A 19,988-nucleotide genomic window follows, 5' to 3' on the forward strand; every position below is an offset into this window, starting at 1 on the left:
GGGCTGAGCCCGAGTCCGAGCCCTGGGGTTTGGCGAAGCGGAGTTCGTCGTCTTCCGGGGCTGAGCCCGAGTCCGAGCCCTAGGGTCGGGCGAAGCGGAGTTCGTCGTCTTCCGGGGCTGAGCCCGAGTCCGAGCCCTGGGGTCGGGCGAAGCGGAGTTCGTCGTCTTCCGGGGCTGAGCCCGAGTCCGAGCCCTTCGGGCGATGCGGAGTTTCCTATGGCGCCTGAGGCCGGACTTGGCTGCTGTCAGCCTCACTCTGTCGAGTGGCACAACAGTCGGAGCGGCGCAGGCGGCTGTCCTCTTGTCAGGCCGGTCAGTGGAGCGGCGAAATGACTACGGTCACTTCGGCTCTGTCGACTGAAGGGCGCGCGTCAGGATAAGGTGGCAGGCCACCTTTGCATTAAATGCTCCTGCGATACGGTCGGTCGGCGTGGCGACTTGGCCAAGGTTGCTTCTTGGTGAAGACTGGGCCTCGAGCGAGCCGGAGGTGTGTCCGTTGCTGGAGGGGGTCCTCGGGCGAGACGTAAATCCTCCGGGGTCGGCTGCCCTTGCCCGAGGCTGGGCTCGGGCGAGGCGAGATCGTGTCCCTTGAGTGGACCGATCCTTGACTTAATCGCACCCATCAGGCCTTTGCAGCTTTGTGCTGATGGGGGTTACCAGCTGAGATTAGGAGTCTTGAGGGTACCCCTAATTATGGTCCCCGACAGTAGCCCCCGAGCCTCGAAGGGAGTGTTAATACTCGCCTGGAGGCTTTTGTCGCACTTTTTTGCAAGGGGACCAGCCTTTCTCGGTTGCGTTTTGTTCCGGTGGGTGTAGCCCCCGAGGCCTCGGAGGAGTGGTTTGACTCCTTCGAGGTCTTAATGCGTTTCGCAATGCTTCGGCCGGTTTGGTTGTTCCCTCATGCGAGCTGGCCGTAGCCCGGGTGCACGGTCGGGTCCCAAGTTCTCGGGCTGGTATGTTGACGCTGTCAACAGTTTGGCCGGAGCCGGGTTTGCGAGAGCAGCCCCCGAGCCTTCGCACAGGGCGAGAGGACGGTCAAGGACAGACTCGACTTTTTTATATACGCCCCTGCGTCGCCTTTCCGCAAGGAGGGGGGGAAAGCGCCATGCTGCCCTTGGAGGGCGCCGAACATGGTGTCTCCAGTGAGCTGCTAACGGGTAATCCGAGTGGACGCCCGTGCCCCATTTGTTAGGGGTCGGCTAGAGGCCCGGAGGCGCGCTCCAAAAGTACCTGCGGGTGATCTGCCGGACCCGGTCCCCTTTTGACGGGGTCCGAGGGCTCGATGCCTCCCTCTGATGGGATTCCGTTACAAGATCGTTCCCGCTGGTCTCGGAAATGTCCTAGGGTACCTCGGGAGCGTAGCCCGAGCCTTGGTTATGTATCGAACGTACCCAGGGTCATCCCTCGCTCTGTGTCTGAGGCGGCTGTGAACCCTTCGAGGGCCAGCCTACGAACCCCTGATCAGTAATGGGCGCAGAGCCCGAGTGGCCTGAGGCGGCCGTTGAACCCTTCCAAGGGGCCGGCCTTCGAACCTCTGACCAGTAGTGGGCGCGGAGCCCGAGCGCTCTGAGGCTGCTGTTGAACCCCTCTGAGGGGCCGACCTTCGAACCTCTGATCAGTAGGGGGGCTCGGGGCCCGTTTCCTTCGCGGAGAAGGATCCCTTTCGGGGTATCCCCTTTCCCGGTCCCTGTTGTAAGAGAGAAAGAGGAAGAGGAAAAGGATACGAAATCGAATGACGTGGCGCACCTTTTTTGACGCGGTCGTTATGGCGAAGGTGAAGCGTCGCCCGCTTCTCCTGCCAAAGGTGTCGCCTGTCCCGCCGCAGAGTTAATGCGACGGGACGAGTGGTTCACGGGGCAGCCGTTGCGCGCGTGCGAGCCGTTCGAGGAACGGAACACGGGCGCGCCGTCTTCACGCCGCGAGAGAGGGTTCCCTTGCTGTCCCTGGATGGGACGCGAGCTTGGCTGACGACGTGACCGCTGCTTCCGCCCGCCTGCCACCGCCATTACTGCCGGCCCATCTTTGGCCGTATTGACCGTCACGCCTTCTCCCACAGCTGACTGACCCGTGACCGACGTGCCTGGCCGGCACTGTTGGGTCAATACGCAGGGTTGCCTCGAGTCGCAGTACTGGTTTCGCAGTCGAGGAGGCGCGGTAGTGGCACGAGTGGCGGTGCAGTTGCTCGCACGTAGCAACTGGCGCGCCGGTTGCATGACGTGTGGGCCTGGGCCTCCATGCTGGGCGCGTTGGAGTCGAAGGGGTGCGCCCACTTGGCGCGGTTGCATGCCGCCTGCATGGTTGTCCGCTCTTTCACCCGCTGGTCTGGGCGAAAGTGGAGGAATGCTTGTAACCGCTGGGCAGTTGCGCGCACCGCGCGCGGCGGTTTGGCTTCTTCTGCCCTGGGCCAGCTTGCATGGCGCATGGGACCCAGCCCCCGGGTCGTAGGGGGGGGGCCTTGGAGCGTGTTGGAGAAGACTCAGCCCGCGATGGCTGAGGACGCAAGCGGGGAGAGTTGCCTTTAAAAGGAGGGTGACCCCTTTGAAAGACAACCATGTCTTCGCGCTCCCTTATGCATTGCGTCTTTCCACCTTCCGAGCCCCCGGATGGGGAACACCCGCGATCCTTCTGCCTTGTCGTTGGAGGAACGCAACTTCGCGGAAGTTGGTACCTTTCAGCCATCGTTCGGCTTCAAGGATTTTCATCAGGCAGCCCGACCGCATCCCCTCGCCACCACCAGCCCCTGGGTGGGGAGAAGCAAGCCGGGCTGCGATCTTGGTCCCGCCCTCAGCTTCAAGGATCTTCATCATCCTTGCTGGGGCGGAGGCCGGGCTGAGCCGGAGCTCTACCTCCCGCGCGGGTTCGTGGGTCAGCCTCTCCCTCAGCATTCAAGGGAGAGGGCGCTCACCGGCCTAGCGGGAGGGTCGGACTCCGACAACGCGGGGCCGATCGGCGGCGAGCGTCGTCAGCTTCAGCGCGTTGGGCTCGCTGGCTCAGCTGGCTCTGGCTCGGCTCCCGGTGCCCCCTCTCGCCGCGAGGGCGGTTGTCGTGCCGCGCGCACCGGAGGACCGCCCAAGACGTCGCGCGCTGCTAGGGCGGCGTTCGTGTTCTGGGGCTGTCCTGCCTTTGCCCCGGTACGGCGCCTCTGCGCGGAGGTCGGTGCTCCGTCTCGTCCGGGAGGATCCGAGTGGGGATCTGCCGGTGGGCAGACGACTCCTGTCGTCGGTGCTGAGGTGGCGGCGGCTGGAGAAGTCCTCGTCGCCGACAGGATCACCGCCACCATCCGCGCTCCGGGCCTCCGGCTCTTTGTACTTGTCCTCGCCCCTCGAGCGTAGACGTGGGCAAGGGCATTGTTGCAGCGGCGCCCGCCCTGAGGCCATTGCTGCTGCAATTCGGCCACCCGGAGCGGAGGTCGTTGTCGCTGCTTCTGGAGCGGGCGACAGTTGGCGACCTGGAGTTTTGTCGCCCCGCGGGCCCCCCAATGTGGGGGGTTGTTCGTACCCGCGGAGGTGGAACCAGAGTTTTGTTTGTAATGGCACCTTGAGTGCCGGTGTCTGTTCATTGTGGCTGTCGAGGCCTGAACATGTATGTATCTTTGGCACGGAGCCGTGTTTTTTTCCTCATTTCGAGCACTAAGACTCGCCTGTCGGCTATCTGAACCACTTCACCAAGTGTGAGTTGCCTCGTGCGAAGGTGACGAGTGAGGTATCCGTATCCCGGAGGCGTAGGAATCCCTTGGCTCGGTCGGCCTTGCCGCCCGAGGCTTCTCTTGCTTAGTTAAAGGAACCCCTTGGCCGCCCTTCAATGAGCCGAAGCCGGAGGTAGCGGTGTCAGCATGGACAGGGGCAGAGTTGGCTCGAAAAGAAGATTTGGTCGGCCGGAGCCTGGCCGGGTCGTCCGCTGGCGGGACCGACGCCGGAGTTGAGTTGCTGAGGCCACGAGCCGGGTTGATGTCCTCGGGGGACAGCTGGTTGAGGCTTCGGGGTGGCCGACCGAGCCGTTTGCTCGAGCCGGATTCCTGGAGAAGACCCTGGCGGCGATGGCCCGGGCGTGGTGCTGATGTCGTCCTTCGGAGTGGAGATCCTCCGACCGCGTCGTCGTCCGAGGCTAGGCCGGACCTCGCCGAAGGTGTAGTTGACGCCGAGGGTGCTGCTGCTCCCTTCGACTGTCAATGTCCGAGCCTGCAGGATCGGGTTATCTTGTAGTGTGTGTATGTTTTCTGCGGCCGCCGAGGCCCAAACACACTGTCGTCGTGTTGTAGAGCTGCGTTCCTTTTCCTCTTGTTTCGAGTACCTGGACTTATTTCGGTCGGTCTTGCCGCTTATGTGCACTCTTACTCGTCCATAGGGTTCTGTCACCGACGTAGTCGAGAAGGCCCGAAAAATCGTTTCGGCAGAGGAGTTTTCGAGCGTGAAGACTTGTTCGGTCCGCGGAATCACTTATCCGAGCATGAGTTACTTATCGCAGAAGGTGATGAGTGAGGTATCCGTATCCCGGAGACGTAGGAGTCCCTCGGCTCGGTCAGCCTTGGCTGCTTACGTGTACTCCGTCGTTTTCAGGATCCACTTTCGAAGTAGTCGAAAAGCACGAAAGACATTCTGGCAGAAAAGATCTTTTTCCGAGGAAAAATTTGACGCAGAGGGGGTTCCCCCTTTTAGCCCCCGAGGGAGGGTCGGGCTTTGCCGAGGCAAGGCTGACCCTTCCTTGATGACTAGACTTCGTGTGTGAACGAGGTGTACGAACAACTTAAAAACATCTTAAGGGTAGAAGCGACGTAGCTGTCGGATGTTCCAAGCGTTGTTGTAGACCTCGCCTTGACTGTTGGCCAGCTTGTACGTCCCGGGCTTCAGAACTTTGGCGATGACGAACGGCCCTTCCCAGGGAGGCGTGAGCTTGTGCTGCCCTCGGGCGTCTTGTCGCAGCCGAAGCTCCAGGTCGCCCACCTGGAGGTCTCGGGACCGAACCCCTCGGGCGTGGTAACGTCGCAGGGACTGCTGGTACCGCACCGAGTGTAGTAAGGCCATGTCCCGAGCCTCTTCCAGCTGGTCCAGTGAGTCTTCTCGATTAGATCGATTGCTTTGGTCGGCGTAGGCCCTCGTCCTCGGGGAACCGTATTCTAAGTCTGTGGGCAAGATGGCCTCGGCCCCATAGACTAGAAAGAACGGTGTGAAGCCCGTGGCTCGGCTCGGCGTTGTCCTCAGACTCCAAACCACAGAGGGGAGCTCCTTCATCCATCGCTTGCCGAACTTGTTGAGGTCGTTGTAGATCCGCGGCTTGAGTCCTTGCAGGATCATGCCGTTGGCACGCTGTACTTGCCCATTCGTCATGGGGTGAGCCACGGCGGCCCAGTCCACCTGGATGTGGTGATCCTCGCAGAAGTCTAGGAACTTTCTGCCGGTGAACTGGGTGCCGTTGTCGGTGATGATGGAGTTCGGGACCCCAAAGCGATGGATGATGTTGGTGAAGAACGCCACCGCCTGTTCGGACCTGATGCTGTTTAGGGGTCGGACCTCGATCCACTTGGAGAGTTTGTCGATGGCGACCAACAGGTGCGTGTAGCCACCGGGTGCCTTCTGCAAGGGGCCGACGAGGTCCAGACCCCACACAGCAAACAGCCAGGTGATGGGTATGGTCTGCAAAGCCTGAGCGGGCAGGTGGGTCTGCCTTGTATAGAATTGACACCCTTGGCAGGTGCGGACAATTCTAGTGGCGTCGGCCACCGCGGTCGGCCAGTAGAAGCCTTGTCGGAAGGCGTTTCCAACAAGGGCTCGAGGTGCTGCGTGATGGCCGCAAGCCCCCGAGTGTATCTCTTGTAAGAGCTCCTGGCCTTCGGCGATGGAAATGCATCGCTGGAGGATGCCTGAGGGGCTGCGGTGGTAGAGCTCCTTCCCGTCTCCCAGCAAGACGAACGACTTGGCGCGCCGCGCCAACCGCCGAGCTTCGGCTCGGTCGAGGGGTAGCTCTCCTCGGTGGAGATATTGCAGGTACGGGGTCTGCCAGTTTCGATTAGGCATGGCCCCGCTCCGCTCCTCCTCGACGCGCAGTGCCTCACCCTCGGGGGCCGAGGGTGCCTCGGGCTGGGCCGAGGCCTTCTCGGGCTCGGGTGTGTCGTCGGTCTTGACGGAGGGTTAATGCAGGTCTCGGGAGAAGACGTCCGGGGGAACCGTTGTTCGCCCCGAGGCTATTTTAGCCAGCTCGTCCAAAGTCTCGTTGTAGCGTCGGGCGATGTGGTTGAGCTCGAGCCCGTAGAACTTGTCTTCCAGGCGCCGAACCTCATCGCAGTAGGCTTCCATCTTCGGGTCGCGGTAGTGGGAGTTCTTCATGACTTGGTCGATGACGAGCTGCGAGTCACCGCGAGCGTCGAGGCGTCGGACCCCTAGCTCGATGGCGATGCGCAACCCGTTGACCAGAGCCTCGTATTCGGCCACATTGTTGGACGCCGGGAAATGGAGGCGTAGCACGTAGCGTAGGTGCTTCCCGAGGGGCGAGATGAAGAGCAGGCCTGCGCCTGCTCCTGTCTTCATCAGCGACCCGTCGAAAAACATGGTCCAGAGTTCCGGTTGGATCGGAGCTGTTGGGAGCTGGGTGTCGACCCATTCAGCCACAAAGTCCGCCAAGACCTGGGACTTGATGGCCTTCCGAGGGGCGAACGAGATCGTGTCGCCCATGACTTCCACCGCTCACTTTGCAATTCTACCCGAGGCCTCTCGGCACTGGATGATCTCCCCCAGGGGGAAGGATGACACCACAGTTACCGGATGAGACTCGAAGTAGTGTCGCAACTTCCGCCGTCGTCCCAGTTGGAGATCTGCCCCGGAGGCATGTGCTCCAGCCAAGCTTGAGCGGTGTCGGAGAGGAACAGGGGGAGGTTGCGGATGATGAGGTTGTCATCGTCCGTTCCACCCAGGTGGCAGGCCAGCCGGTAGTTCGCGAGCCACAGTTCCGGTCTCGTCTCCCCCGAGTACTTTGTGATAGTAGTCGGGGTTCGGAACCGGGTCGGGAACGACGCCCGTCGTATGGCCCGGCTGAAAGCCTGCGGACCGGGTGGTTCGGGCGAGGGACTCCGATCCTCCCCGCTGTCGTAGCGTCCCTCACGCCTGGGGTGGTAGCCTCGGCGCACCCTCTCGTCGAGGTGGGTTCGACGGTTGTGGTGAGCGTGTTCGTTGCCGAGGCGACCCGGGGCCGCAGGCGCTGTGTTGCGCGTGCGCCCGGTGTGGACCGAGGCTTCCCGCATGAATCGGGAAGTCGCGGCGCGATGTTCCGAGGGGTACCCCTGCCTTCGGGAGGCGGAGCTTTCAGCCCGTCGGACCGCGGCATCCTCCAGGAGATTCTTGAGCTCTCCCTGGATACACCGCCCCTCGGTGGTTGATGGCTCCGGCATCGCGCGGAGAAGTATCGCCGCTGCAGCCAGGTTCTGGCCGGCCCCACTGGAAACCGGTGGCGGCCTTACCCTGACATCGTCGGCGATGCGGTGCTGGATGCCCTGGGGTAGATGACGCACTTCTCCGACCGGAGGTTGGCCCGCCCATTCCTGCCCAATGTCCCGGCGGAACGGCTCAAGTGTTCCTGCTCCCTCGTCGAGCCTGGCCTGCATCTCGCGGATTTGCTCGAGCTGTGGGTCATGACCCCCCGCCGGGACGGGGACCACAGCTAGCTCCCGAAGGATGTCAACGCGAGGCACAGGCCTAGGGGGATCACCGTTCTCCGGCATACCAAGATGGTTGCCTTCGTCGGGACCCCCTAGATCGACGTGGAAACATTCACGACTTGGGCTGCAGTTCTCGTCGCCGAGGCTGCGGCTGCCGTCAGAACAGTCGGAAAGGCAGTAGTCGCATGCGGCCATAAAGTCCCGCATGGCACTGGGGTTACCAAGTCTGGAGAAATCCCAACTGAAGTCGGGCTCGTCATCTTCCTCGGAACCCGAGGGCCCGTAGGTCGAGACAGCCGTCAACCGGTCCCAGGGTGATCGCATACGATACCCCAGAGGGTTTGGACTCGCCTCTATGAGAGCGTCCACCAAAGCGAAGTCGCTTGGTGGGTCGAGGCTGAATCCAAAAGGCACGAGATGGGAATCGGTCGGTACCTCTTGGTCGACGGGCGGTGACGAAGTCACGTCAGGGGCAGACTGCACCGTCGTCTCAGGTACGAGGGTGACGCCCAGCAAGTCCTTTGCGAGCGTGCTGGCGTCGTCCGTTTGCTTGGGGTTGGCGTGTTGCGGGGAGACGACGCTCGTCTTCGTCTCAGACGCGAGGTCGATGCCCGACGTGCCCCCCGTTGGGGCGCCGGCGCCGTCGACTCGCTCGACAGCCGACGAGGTGCCGCCTCCTGCTTGGCCTTGGTTGCCCCGCCTCCTTCTCCTTCGGCGGGGGAGGCGACGGGACAAGCCCGAATGTTGTTCTTCCGCCATGTGGGGAAGACATCGTCGATTCCGTCGCCGGCGGGCGGGTTGTCGGCCGCCATTGTCGCCGTCGCGCGGCGGGGGAAGGAGTATCATGTCGTAGCTGCCGTCGAGGGACATGAACTCAAGACTCCCGAAACGGAGCACCGTCCCGGGCTGGAAAGGTTGCTGGAGACTGCCCATCTGGAGCTTGACGGGAAGCTGTTCGTCAACATGCAGCAGGCCCCTACCTGGCGCGCCAACTGTCGGCGTTTCGAACCCGGGGGGTCCCTGGACCGACGAGTAAATTGTCGCCGCGTGCCCCAGAGGGGGGGGAGAAGCCGGAGGGAGACAGGCGTAAAAGGGGAAACCCGCGGCCTTCGTGTTTGTCCCGCGCCCAGGTCGGGTGCGCTTGCAGTAGGGGGTTACAAGCGTCCACGCGAGAGGGAGCGAGCGGCTTACGCGAGCGCCGTCCCATCCTTCCCCGCGCGGCCAACCTTCTGTAAGAGGGCCCTGGACCTTCCTTTTATAGGCGTAAGGAAAGGATCCAGGTGTACAATGGGGGGTGTAGCAGTGTGCTAACGTGTCTAGCGGAGGAGAGCTAGTGCCCTAAGTACATGCCATCGTGGCAGCCGGAGAGGTTTTGGCACCCGGTTCGTGTGGTGTCGTGGCCGTCGGAGGAGCGCTGGAGCCTGGCGGAAGGACAACTGTCGAGGCTGTCGAGTCCTTACTGACGTCCCCTTGCTTCCGTAAGGGGGCTGAGAGCCGCCATCGTCATAGAGCATGCGGGGCGCCATCATTACTTGTTTACCGGGGCGGGCCAGATGGGACGCCGGTCTTGTTCCCCGTAGCCTGAGTTAGCTTGGGGTAGGGTAATGATGGCGCCTCCTGTGACGTGGTCGGTCCGAGCCCTGGGTTGGGCGAGGTGGAGGCTCCTCCGAGGTCGAGGTCGAGTCTGTCTTCCAAGGCCGAGGTCGAGTCCGAGCCCCTGGGTCGGGCGAGGCGGAGACCGTCGGCTGAGGCCAGGGCTGAGTCCGAGCCCTGGGGTCGGGCGAAGCGGAGTTCGTCGTCTTCCAGGGCTGAGCCCGAGTCCGAGCCCTGGGGTCGGGCGAAGCGGAGTTCGTCGTCTTCCGGGCTGAGCCCGAGTCCGAGCCCTGGGGTCGGGTGAAGCGGAGTTCGTCGTCTTCTGGGGCTGAGCCCGAGTCCGAGCCCTGGGGTCGGGCGAAGCGGAGTTCGTCGTCTTCCGAGGCTGAGCCCGAGTCCGAGCCCTGGGGTCGGGCGAAGCGGAGTTCGTCGTCTTCCGGGGCTGAGCCCGAGTCCGAGCCCTGGGGTCGGGCGAAGCGGAGTTCGTCGTCTTCCGGGGCTGAGCCCGAGTCCGAGCCCTGAGGTTGGGCGAAGCGGAGTTCGTCGTCTTCCGGGGCTGAGCCCGAGTCCGAGCCCTGGGGTCGGGCGAAGCGGAGTTCGTCGTCTTCCGGGGCTGAGCCCGAGTCCGAGCCCTGGGGTCGGGCGAAGCGGAGTTCGTCGTCTTCCGGGGCTGAGCCTGAGTCCGAGCCCTTCGGGCGATGCAGAGTTTCCTATGGCGCCTGAGGCCGGACTTGGCTGCTGTCAGCCTCACTCTGTCGAGTGGCACAGCAGTCGGAGCGGCGCAGGCGGCGCTGTCCTCTTGTCAGGCCGGTAAGTGGAGCGACGAAATGACTACGGTCACTTCGGCTCTGTCGAATGAAGGGCGCGCGTTAGGATAATGTGTCAGGCCACCTTTGCATTAAATGCTCCTGCGATACGGTCGGTCGGCGTGGCGACTTGGCCAAGGTTGCTTCTTGGTGAAGACTGGGCCTCGGGCGAGCCGGAGGTGTGTCCGTTGCTGGAGGGGGTCCTCGGGCGAGACGTAAATCCTCCGGGGTCGGCTGCCCTTGCCCGAGGCTGGGCTCGGGCGAGGCGAGATCGTGTCCCTTGAGTGGACCGATCCTTGACTTAATCGTACCCATCAGGCCTTTGCAGCTTTGTGCTGATGGGGGTTACCAGCTGAGATTAGGAGTCTTGAGGGTACCCCTAATTATGGTCCCCGACAGCAGACGAAGCCAAAGCTTATGGACTTGTCGATATTGTAGTAGTGCAGCACGATGTCGACGCACGACCTGCGAGGCATGACGGGCGACGACGATTCTACTAGCCAGCTAGGACGACCGGACGAACGACAGAATAACGAGGATGACGACTACTCAGCCATGGGGGATGAGAGAGAGGCTTGAACCTGACTTGAAAACTACGGGAGCGTCCGCGAAGCTTGATCTCCTGTAGCCGCCGTCCACCGGAACTCTAGCTGTCGTCCACCGGAACCCTAGCCGCCGACCCACCGTGGCTGTGCCTGGCACTCTCAGATCACGGGCACTCCGCACTCTCAGTCTCAGATCTCAGTTCAGTCACGGCCTCACGGGCTAATGGACGGTCACAGACTCACAACCCAGTATCTAGAATTACAGGTGGGCTGGCCCCGCCTGGCCGCTTGCTAATTTCTGGAAATTCCGAAACTAGAATCCGGTAAATTCCGATTAAAAATCGGTAACCGATACAAACGGTCGGTAGAACGCCACACCGTTTTCGATACCGATTCCGAATTAAAATTCCGACAACCGATACCGTTTCCGAAAATACCGTTTCCGACTAATCCGATCGGAAAAAATCCGAAAACGGTATCCGAAATTCCGAAAAATTCCGAAACCGTTTTCATCCCTACTCGCCACTGCTGCATCCACGAGCTTGCCCTTGATAGCCAGCCTCTCCCACCCGCCTTAGGTGTCGGAGCAAGGCGAGGGCGACACCTTACCTCGCCGGACCACCTTACCGCCTAGGCGATGCCTTAAAAACTATGCAATTGATCAATACCCAATCACTCTTCAAACTGCAAAACTGCAAAAACAAATCAGAACTCTAAAAAGTTCTCCCAAAAATATGTTTCCTACTTCCTTGTTCTTGCAATTTTCTCATTGAGTACCAAAAGGACTACTTGTCCCTTCAACTCCTGAGTCCATTCCCACTCTTCTTTAAACTGCTTGACTTAGATTGTATTAGGGTGAGATTCTAGTTGAAATTGTATTAGTTGTCGTATACCCATATGATCGCTTGGGTTTTCATTTTTCTACAAACCCTGACATAATTTATCCTAACATCGCTTTCCCGTTTGTACTCTTTTTTTAAAGACCTGAGTGTTTGGACTTGTCATGCTAGGACATAGCTATTGCCACATGTTTCTTCTTTCCAATCTGACCATTTTGTCGTGCAAGATTCAAGAATGCCAAATAACTTTGTTGGAGAGATGCTTTTGTTTCTCTCCACCATTGTTTAAAATTTCTTTTATTGTTATCTTGCAGGGATTATAATAATCCGTATCTTCCAATCAATTATTCTGCCATGGATGGTACATTACAGGTATTTATTTACTTTTTCAGAAGATCATGGGCATTCTAGTATTTCAATTGTCTGTTTTTCTCTTTTATGTAAACTTGCTGTTTTGCCTTTTGATGTTCTGGCACAGCCTGCTGTTGGAGCTGACGGAAGGCAAGTGGAGGCTCAAGGCAATGTTCTTCTTGCATCAATTGAGAATATGCAATATGCTGTTACTGTAGATGTTCTTCATACTGTAAGTCAAATTGTGAAGACAATTTAAAATATCCTTAAATTTTTTTGTTATTTTCTCTTCTAACTATGACAATGTGGCTACAGGTGTTCTCATCATTTGGTTCAGTCCAAAAAATTGCTATTTTTGAGAAGAATGGGGGGACACAAGCTTTGATTCAGTACCCTGGTATGCGTCTAGAAATAGATCATTGCAGGCTTCAAATCACTAGGCTTTGAACTAGTTTTTTTATCTCTTTAACAACAAATCCTAGATACGTTAGGGTAGGCTAGAGACCTAGAGTTGAAACCCTATAGAAGCTACAACTCAAAGTTCAGGCATGTGGATAGCTATTTTCCTTTCGCTTCTATTCAAGGCTAAATCTTTGGGTATATTTAATTCTTTCAAGTTTCCTTTTACTGTCTCTTTCCATGTCAACTTCAGCATTCCCTTGCCCCTCATCTCATTAATATCACGATTCACGTGTTAGGATATCACTACGCACGGGCGCCTCTAGAGCTCTTTGGTGGATATGTCCAAACCATTTTATGTGTTGGAGAAGCTTTTCTTGAATTGGTGCTATCTCTAACTTATCATGTATATCATCATTCCGTACTTGACCCCTTCTTGTATGGCCGCAAATCCATTGTAACATTCGTATTTTCACAACACTTATCTGTTGAACGTGGCATCTTTTTTTGTAGGCCTACATTCTGCATCATACAACATAATAGGTTTAACCATCATTCTATAAAACTTGCCTTTCAGCTTTTGTGGTATCCTCTTGTCACAAAATGTCAGATGTTTGCCAACACTTCATCCACCATGCTTTGATTCTATGGCTAACATCTTCATCAATATCTTCATCACTAAGTAGCATTGATCCTAAATACCGAAAGCTATCCTTCTTGGACACTAATTAATTTCCATCTAATATCCCCTTCCTCATGTGTAGTAGTGACAAAGTCACATCTAGTGCTACCGAGTCTAAAACCTTTGGACTCTAGAGTCTCCTGCCATAACTCCAGTTTTCTATTTACTCCTGTCCGACTTTCATCAACTAGCACTACATTGTCTTCAAAAAGCATACATCAAGTGATACCTCCTTGTATGCCCCTTGTGACTTCGTTCCTTATCATCTTGGGACTTGGTTGATTTGGATCCACCATAATAGGTGTGTTTTTGACAATTGGTCTCCTAGCCTGCCTCTAATCCTCATGCAGGTTGATGAAGGGAGGAGATTGTGGGAGGCTGCTGGTGCCAAGGGATTATCCTCCCTGGCAGCCCCTCTTCCTGATACGTGAGGGCTGGAGGCTTCTTAGTCTTTAGTGGTGTCTGTGTTCCTATGGACCGGTTTATGTATGCCTATTTTTGGCCTCCATAAGGAGTCCTTTGTTTGTTTATATTTTTGGTCTTCTTTTGACTGTGTATCCTCTCTTCTTATTTATAAAATGGTGCAGTTCTCCTGCGTATTCGAGAAAAAAACCCCCTCTTCCATCAAGTTGAAAATGTAAGGGCTCAAAGCTGACCTTTGATGTAGTCCTATTTTACTCGGGAAACCATTTGTGTCCCCATCACTTGTTTGAACACTAGTCACAATATTGTTGTACATGGCCTTAATGAGTCCAACGTACTTTGTTGAAACTGTATGTTTGTCCAAAGCCCACCACATAACATTCCTTGATAGTTTGTCATAAACCTTCTCCAAGTTCTTCTGCTTCCTATATTACCGCATCACTTGTCTTATTAAGAAAAAAGGCTTCTATGGTTGACCTTCCTGTCACGACTTCAAATTGGTTTATAGAGATCCTCATTATTTCTCTCATACAATGCTCGATAACTCTTCCATAGCTTCATAGTGTGGCTCATCAACTTAATTCCTAGGTAATTGGACTTTACATATCTTTCTTAGGGCGTGTTTGGTGTGGCGCCTAAGCCGCCACACCGCGCCACACTTTTCAGCCACAAGTGTGGCGCCCAATTTGGCCGCCACACTTGTGGCTCAAAAGTGTGGCGCGGTGTGGCGGCTTAGGCGCCACACCAAACACGCCCTTATTATTGTAGATCAGTACCAATATACTTCTCCACTCGTTAGGGATCTTATTCGATCGGAAGATATGGCTAGGCAACTTGGTTAGTTGTGCTATAGCTTATAGTCACAAAGTTCCCAGATCGATAGGGTCGAGGAACGTGGTACGCTACTTGTGAGTGGTTTTTACATGGTGGGAACGAAAATGACCCTGTATCTGGGTCGGGGACGGCGTTTCCGGGTTGAGGGTCGCTACCACTGTACCCATTTCTTGTGACTATGCTATAGCTATGTCCTTGAGGCATCTCGATCTCGATTGGGCAAATTGCCCCCTGTACCTTGGACATCTTACTTCCCTTCTGCTGTAATGATTTGCCATCTGCCAACTGTGAAGTACTTAGATGTCCAAAAAAACAACGTTTTTCCTTATAAGATGATGTTTTGTGAAAACCCAATTTGGAAGTGGTTTTCCTGTGTTGTACCAAAAACAAGAGGCTTTCACATCTTTAGGAATGGCATCTCCTGAGACCCTGGAGTCCTTAATTAATCTGCTTATACTAACACGACTTTCTGACTAAATATGCAACTGATAATTTCTTTTTTCTATGGGCTTCAGAATCTGATTAAGTTTTTCCTTAAACTTGTAGATGTATCTACAGCTGCTGTAGCGAAGGAATCATTGGAAGGGCATTGCATCTACGATGGTGGCTACTGTAAGCTTCACCTGTCATACTCTCGTCATACTGATCTGAATGTGAAGGTATAATAGGTACATTTTGTTTAGTGTTATCTGGTCATAAAAGCCTTCTAGATGATACATATAATCCCTTCACAGAACCCTTAGTTATAATACAGGACGCCCCATTATTGATATGCCTGACATTTGAAGTTATGCTCCCTTCGTCTTTCAGGCACATGGTGACAAGAGCAGAGACTATACAATTCCAGCTGGCGTAATCCAAGGGGTGCCACCTGGTGTACAAGCTACATCCTCTGGGTGGCAAGGTAACGTTCAAGCAGCTGGGGCATATGCTGCCCCACCCGGTGCCCCTTCGCAAAGCCACGGTGCCAATGGACATGTGCAGAACTGGAATCCCGGCAACTCAGTCTATCCCCCAGCCCCAGGACCAGGAATATATCCAGGCCAGATGTACTCATCTCCCTCACAGTATGCAGCGTCAGGGGGCTTCCCTAATACCCCATCCACTGCTCCGCCACACTATGCAGCATCAGGGGGCTTCCCTAACACCCCACTCCCAGCTCTTCCTGGTGCTCCTACACAACAGTTGCACGCTTCGCAGCAGATGCTGCCTCAGCATGGAAATCAGTCGGGAGGCGCATCCGGAACTAGCCAACCGGCGCCACCAGCATCATACTACCGTTGAGTTGAAATCTTCTTTTGCTATTGTACTTAACCTGTTTTGTCACTGAGTTTGTTATTCATCATCTAAAACTGCAACACTGTTGTCCGTAGCTGTGTTTAGATGATGTTGGGGGAGAACAACAACATAGCAACATGATTATATTGGTGGTTCTTCCTCTCCTAAGATTGGGAAAGGAGAAGATATTGCGAGTGTTTCATATTGGTGGAGTTTGAAACATTGTTGCTGGAGATAGTTTTACATAAGCAAACATAATCTTCAGTTATAAAGGAATATAAGAGCCATTGCTATTCATGAACATAAGCTTCAGTGTCATCATTGTATATTCGGGATCTCTCTGATGGCACGAATACAATAGCAAGCGCAGACTCAAATGATTGATCCTGCCGTCTATTTATAGGATGTAGCATTTATATAATAGCAAGCACAGTTTTAAAAACCTGCATGGATGCTCCTGAGATGCTGTCCACCCCTGTTATCCTATTGGAAAACCAACATAATACTATTATTACATTGTTTTAGGGCGCGTTTATTTTGGCTGGTTTGGCTCTTTTCGGGTCTGGTTCCAGGGAAAGAAATGACCTGGTTTCGAATTGGCTCAGTTTGGACTTTTTTCTTCCACCACTGTCCGACATTAATCCTGGTCTGGTGCCTTTCGGATCCAATGCGTAACGCTGGCGGCGGAGGAGGTGAAGAGACGACGGCGCCAGGTGATAGCGTGGCAGCGCGAAGTGACGGTGTGGCGACGCGAAGCTGAAAGGGAATTAGGCTTACACCTTGTTCCTATATAATTTTGGTGGTTGAATTGCCCAACACAAATCTTTGGACTAACTAGTTTGTTCTAGTGTATAAGTTATACAGGTGTCAAAGGTTCACAACATAGCCAATAAAATGACCAAGTGTTGGGTTCAACAAAAGGGCAAAGAGCCAACCGTAGGCCCTCTGGTCTGGGCGCACCGGACTGTCCGGTGTGCCACCGGACAGTGTCCGGTGCACCACCGGACAGTGTCCGGTGCACCAGGGGACTCCAGCTCGAACTCGCCACCTTCGGGAATTTCCAGGGGTTCTCGCGCTATAATTCACCGGACTGTCCGGTGTACACCGGACAGTGTCCGGTGCGCCATGGAGAAGCGGCCTCAGGAACTCTTCAGCTTCGGGAAAAGCCAACGGCTCGTCCGCTATAATTCACCGGACATGTCCGGTGTGCACCGGACTGTCCGGTGTGACTCCAGCGCAACGGCTACCCCGCGCCAACGGCTACCTGCAGAGGCATTAAATGCGCCGCAGCGCGCGCAGACGTCAGGTTTGCCCATACTGGCGTACCGGACAATGAACAGGAGCTGTCCGGTGCGCCACCGGACATCAAGGGTGGCCCACAAGTCAGAACTCCAACGGTCAGATTCCAACGGCACTGATGACGTGGCAGGGGCACCGGACATGTCCGGTGTGCACCGGACTGTCCGGTGCGCCATCAAGCAGACTGGCTCCCCAACGGCCACATTTGGTGGTTGGGGCTATAAATACCCCAACCACCCCACATTCATATCCATCCAAGTTTTCCACTTCACAACCACTTACAAGAGCTAGGCATTCAATTCTAGACACATTCAAAGAGATCAAATCCTCTCCAATTACACACAAAACCCTAGTGACTAGAGAGAGTGATTTGCCGTGTTCTTTTGAGCTCTTGCGCATTGGATCACATTCTTTCTTTCTCTTTCGCTCTTGTGATCAACACTCAATTGTAACCGAGGCAAGAGGCACCGATTGTGTGGTGGCCCTTGCGGGGAAGTTTTATTCCCGGTTGATTGAGAAGAAGGAAAGCTCACTCGGTCCGAAGGACCGTTTGAGAGAGGGAAGGGTTGAAAGAGACCCGGCCTTTGTGGCCTCCTCAACGGGGAGTAGGTTTGCAAGAACCGAACCTCGGTAAAACAAATCCTCGTGTCACTCTCCTTATTTGCTTGCGATTTGTTTTGCGCCCTCTCTCGCGGACTCATTTATTATTACTAACGCTAACCCCAGCTTGTAGTTGTGATTATTTTTGTAAATTTCAGTTTCGCCCTATTCACCCCCCCTCTAGGCGACTATCAATTGGTATCAGAGCCCGGTGCTTCATTAGAGCCTAACCGCTCGAAGTGATGTCGGGAGATCACGCCAAGAAGGAGATGGAGACCGGCGACGACAAGCCCACTACAAGCCAAGGGAGCACTTCATCTTCATCGGAAGAGTCCCGCACCAAGAGAAGAGAGAAGAAGAAGAAATCCTCCAAGCGGAAGGAGAAAAGATCTTCCTCTTCTCACCATAAGGAGAAGAAGGAAAAATCTTCTCACAAGCCGCATCGGAGTGGGGACAAGCACAAAAGGATGAGGAAGGTGGTCTTCTACGAGACCGACACTTCATCGACCTCCACCTCCGGCTCCAACGCGGCGTCCGTCACTTCTAAACGCCAAGAGCGTAAGAAGTATAGTAAGATCCCCCTACGCTACCCTCGCATTCCTAAACATACACCTTTACTTTCCGTCCCATTAGGCAAACCACCAACTTTTAATGGTGAAGATTATGCTATGTGGAGTAATTTGATGCGATTTCATCTAACCTCTCTCCACAAAAGATTATGGGATGTTGTTGAGTATGGTGTACAGGTACCATCCGTAGGGGATGAGGACTACGACACGGACGAAGTGGCCCAAATCGAGCACTTCAACTCTCAAGCCACAACCATTCTCCTTGCCTCTTTAAGCAAGGAGGAATACAACAAAGTACAAGGGTTGAAGAACGCCAAGGAGATTTGGGACCTACTCAAGACGGCGCATGAGGGTGATGAACTCACCAAGATCACCAAGCGGGAAACGATCGAGGGGGAGCTCGGTCGCTTCCGTCTTCGCCAAGGGGAGGAGCCACAAGACATGTACAACCGGCTCAAGACCTTGGTGAACCAAGTGCGCAACCTCGGGAGCACAAAATGGGATGACCACGAAGTGGTTAAGGTTATTCTGAGAGCTCTTATTTTCCTTAACCCCACACAAGTTCAATTAATTCGTGGTAATCCAAGATATCCACTAATGACCCCCGAGGAAGTCATCGGGAATTTTGTGAGTTTTGAATGCATGATTAAGGGCTCCAAGAAGATCAACGAGCTTGACGAGCCTTCCACCTCCGAGGCGCAACCGGTGGCCTTCAAGGCAACGGAGGAGAAGAAGGAGGAGTCTACACCAAGTAGACAACCAATTGACGCCTCCAAGCTCGACAACGAGGAGATGGCCCTAATCATCAAAAGCTTTCGGCAAATTCTCAAGCAACGGAAGGGGAAGGACTACAAACCCCGTTCCAAGAAGGTTTGCTACAAGTGTGGTAAGCCCGGTCACTTTATTGCAAAATGTCCTATGTCTAGTGACAGTGACAGGGGCGACGACAAGAAGGGAAGAAGAAAGGAGAAGAAGAGGTATTACAAGAAGAAGGGCGGCGATGCCCATGTTTGTCGGGAGTGGGACTCCGACGAAAGCTCAAGCGACTCCTCCGACGACGAGGACGCCGCCAACATCGCCGTCACCAAAGGCCTTCTCTTCCCCAACGTCGGCCACAAGTGTCTCATGGCCAAGGACGGCAAAAAGAAGGTAAAATCAAGGTCCTCCACTAAATATGAAACATCTAGTGATGAGGATGATAAAAATGAGGAGGATAACTTACGGATTCTTTTTGCTAACCTCAACATGCAACAAAAAGAAAAGTTGAATGAATTAGTTAGTGCTATACATGAGAAGGATGAACTCTTGGACTCTCAAGAGGACTTCCTTATTAAAGAAAATAAGAAGCATGTTAAGGTTAAAAATGCTTATGCTCTAGCAATGGAAAAATGTGAAAAATTATCTAGTGAGCTAAGTACTTGCCATGAGACTATAGACAACCTTAGGAATGAGAATGCAAATTTGTTAGCTAAGGTTGATTCTCATATTTGCAATGTTTCAATTCCTAGAAATAATGATGATGATTTGCTTGCTAGGATTGAAAAATTGAACATTTCTCTTGCTAGCCTTAGAAATGAGAATGAAAAATTAATTGCTAAGGCTAAGGATTTTGATGTTTGCAATGCTACCATTTCCGACCTTAGAACTAAAAATGATTTGTTGCATGCTAAGGTCATTGAATTAAAATCTTGCAAACCTTCTACATCTAATATTGAGCATGTATCCATTTGTACTAGATGTAGAGATGTTAATGTTGATGCTATTCATGATCACCTAGCCTTAATTAGAAAACAAAATGATCACATAGCACAACTTAATGCTAAGATTAGAGAGCATGACTTAGAAAATGAAAAATTTAAATTGGCTAGAAGCATGCTCTATAATGGGAGACGCCCGGGCATTAAGGATGGCATTGGCTTCCAAAGGGGAGACAATGTCAAAATTAATGCCCCTCCTAAGAACTTGTCTAACTTTGTTAAGGGCAAGGCTCCCATGCCTCAGGATAACGAGGGTTACATTTTGTACCCTGCCGGCTATCCTGAGAGCAAAATTAGAAAGATTCATTCTAGGAAGTCTCACTCTGGCCCTAATCATGCTTATATGTATAAGGGTGAGACATCTAGCT

The 19,988-nt window shown here is 54.4% G+C and overlaps 1 protein-coding gene across 3 annotated transcripts in view; it reads left to right on the forward strand.

Moving 5' to 3' along the window:
• Window positions 1-15,698, forward strand: part of LOC100381791 (uncharacterized) — a 31,927-nt gene extending 16,229 nt beyond the window's left edge. Inside the window, exons 6-10 of one of the 3 annotated variants that reach the window (XM_020543748.3) lie at window positions 11,743-11,800; window positions 11,907-12,011; window positions 12,095-12,176; window positions 14,664-14,785; window positions 14,928-15,698. In XM_020543748.3, coding sequence (XP_020399337.1) covers window positions 11,743-11,800; window positions 11,907-12,011; window positions 12,095-12,176; window positions 14,664-14,782 — 364 coding nt within the window. In that variant the 3' untranslated portion in view covers window positions 14,783-14,785; window positions 14,928-15,698. The remainder of the gene's footprint in view (window positions 1-11,742; window positions 11,801-11,906; window positions 12,012-12,094; window positions 12,177-14,663; window positions 14,786-14,927) is intronic. The other 2 variants (XM_020543749.3, NM_001361314.1) reach the window with 2 other exon arrangements.
• Window positions 15,699-19,988: the final 4,290 nt, after the last annotated feature.

Source organism: Zea mays, chromosome 9 (assembly GCF_902167145.1).
Source record: "Zea mays cultivar B73 chromosome 9, Zm-B73-REFERENCE-NAM-5.0, whole genome shotgun sequence".
In the NCBI taxonomy this organism is placed as follows: Eukaryota; Viridiplantae; Streptophyta; class Magnoliopsida; order Poales; family Poaceae; genus Zea; species Zea mays.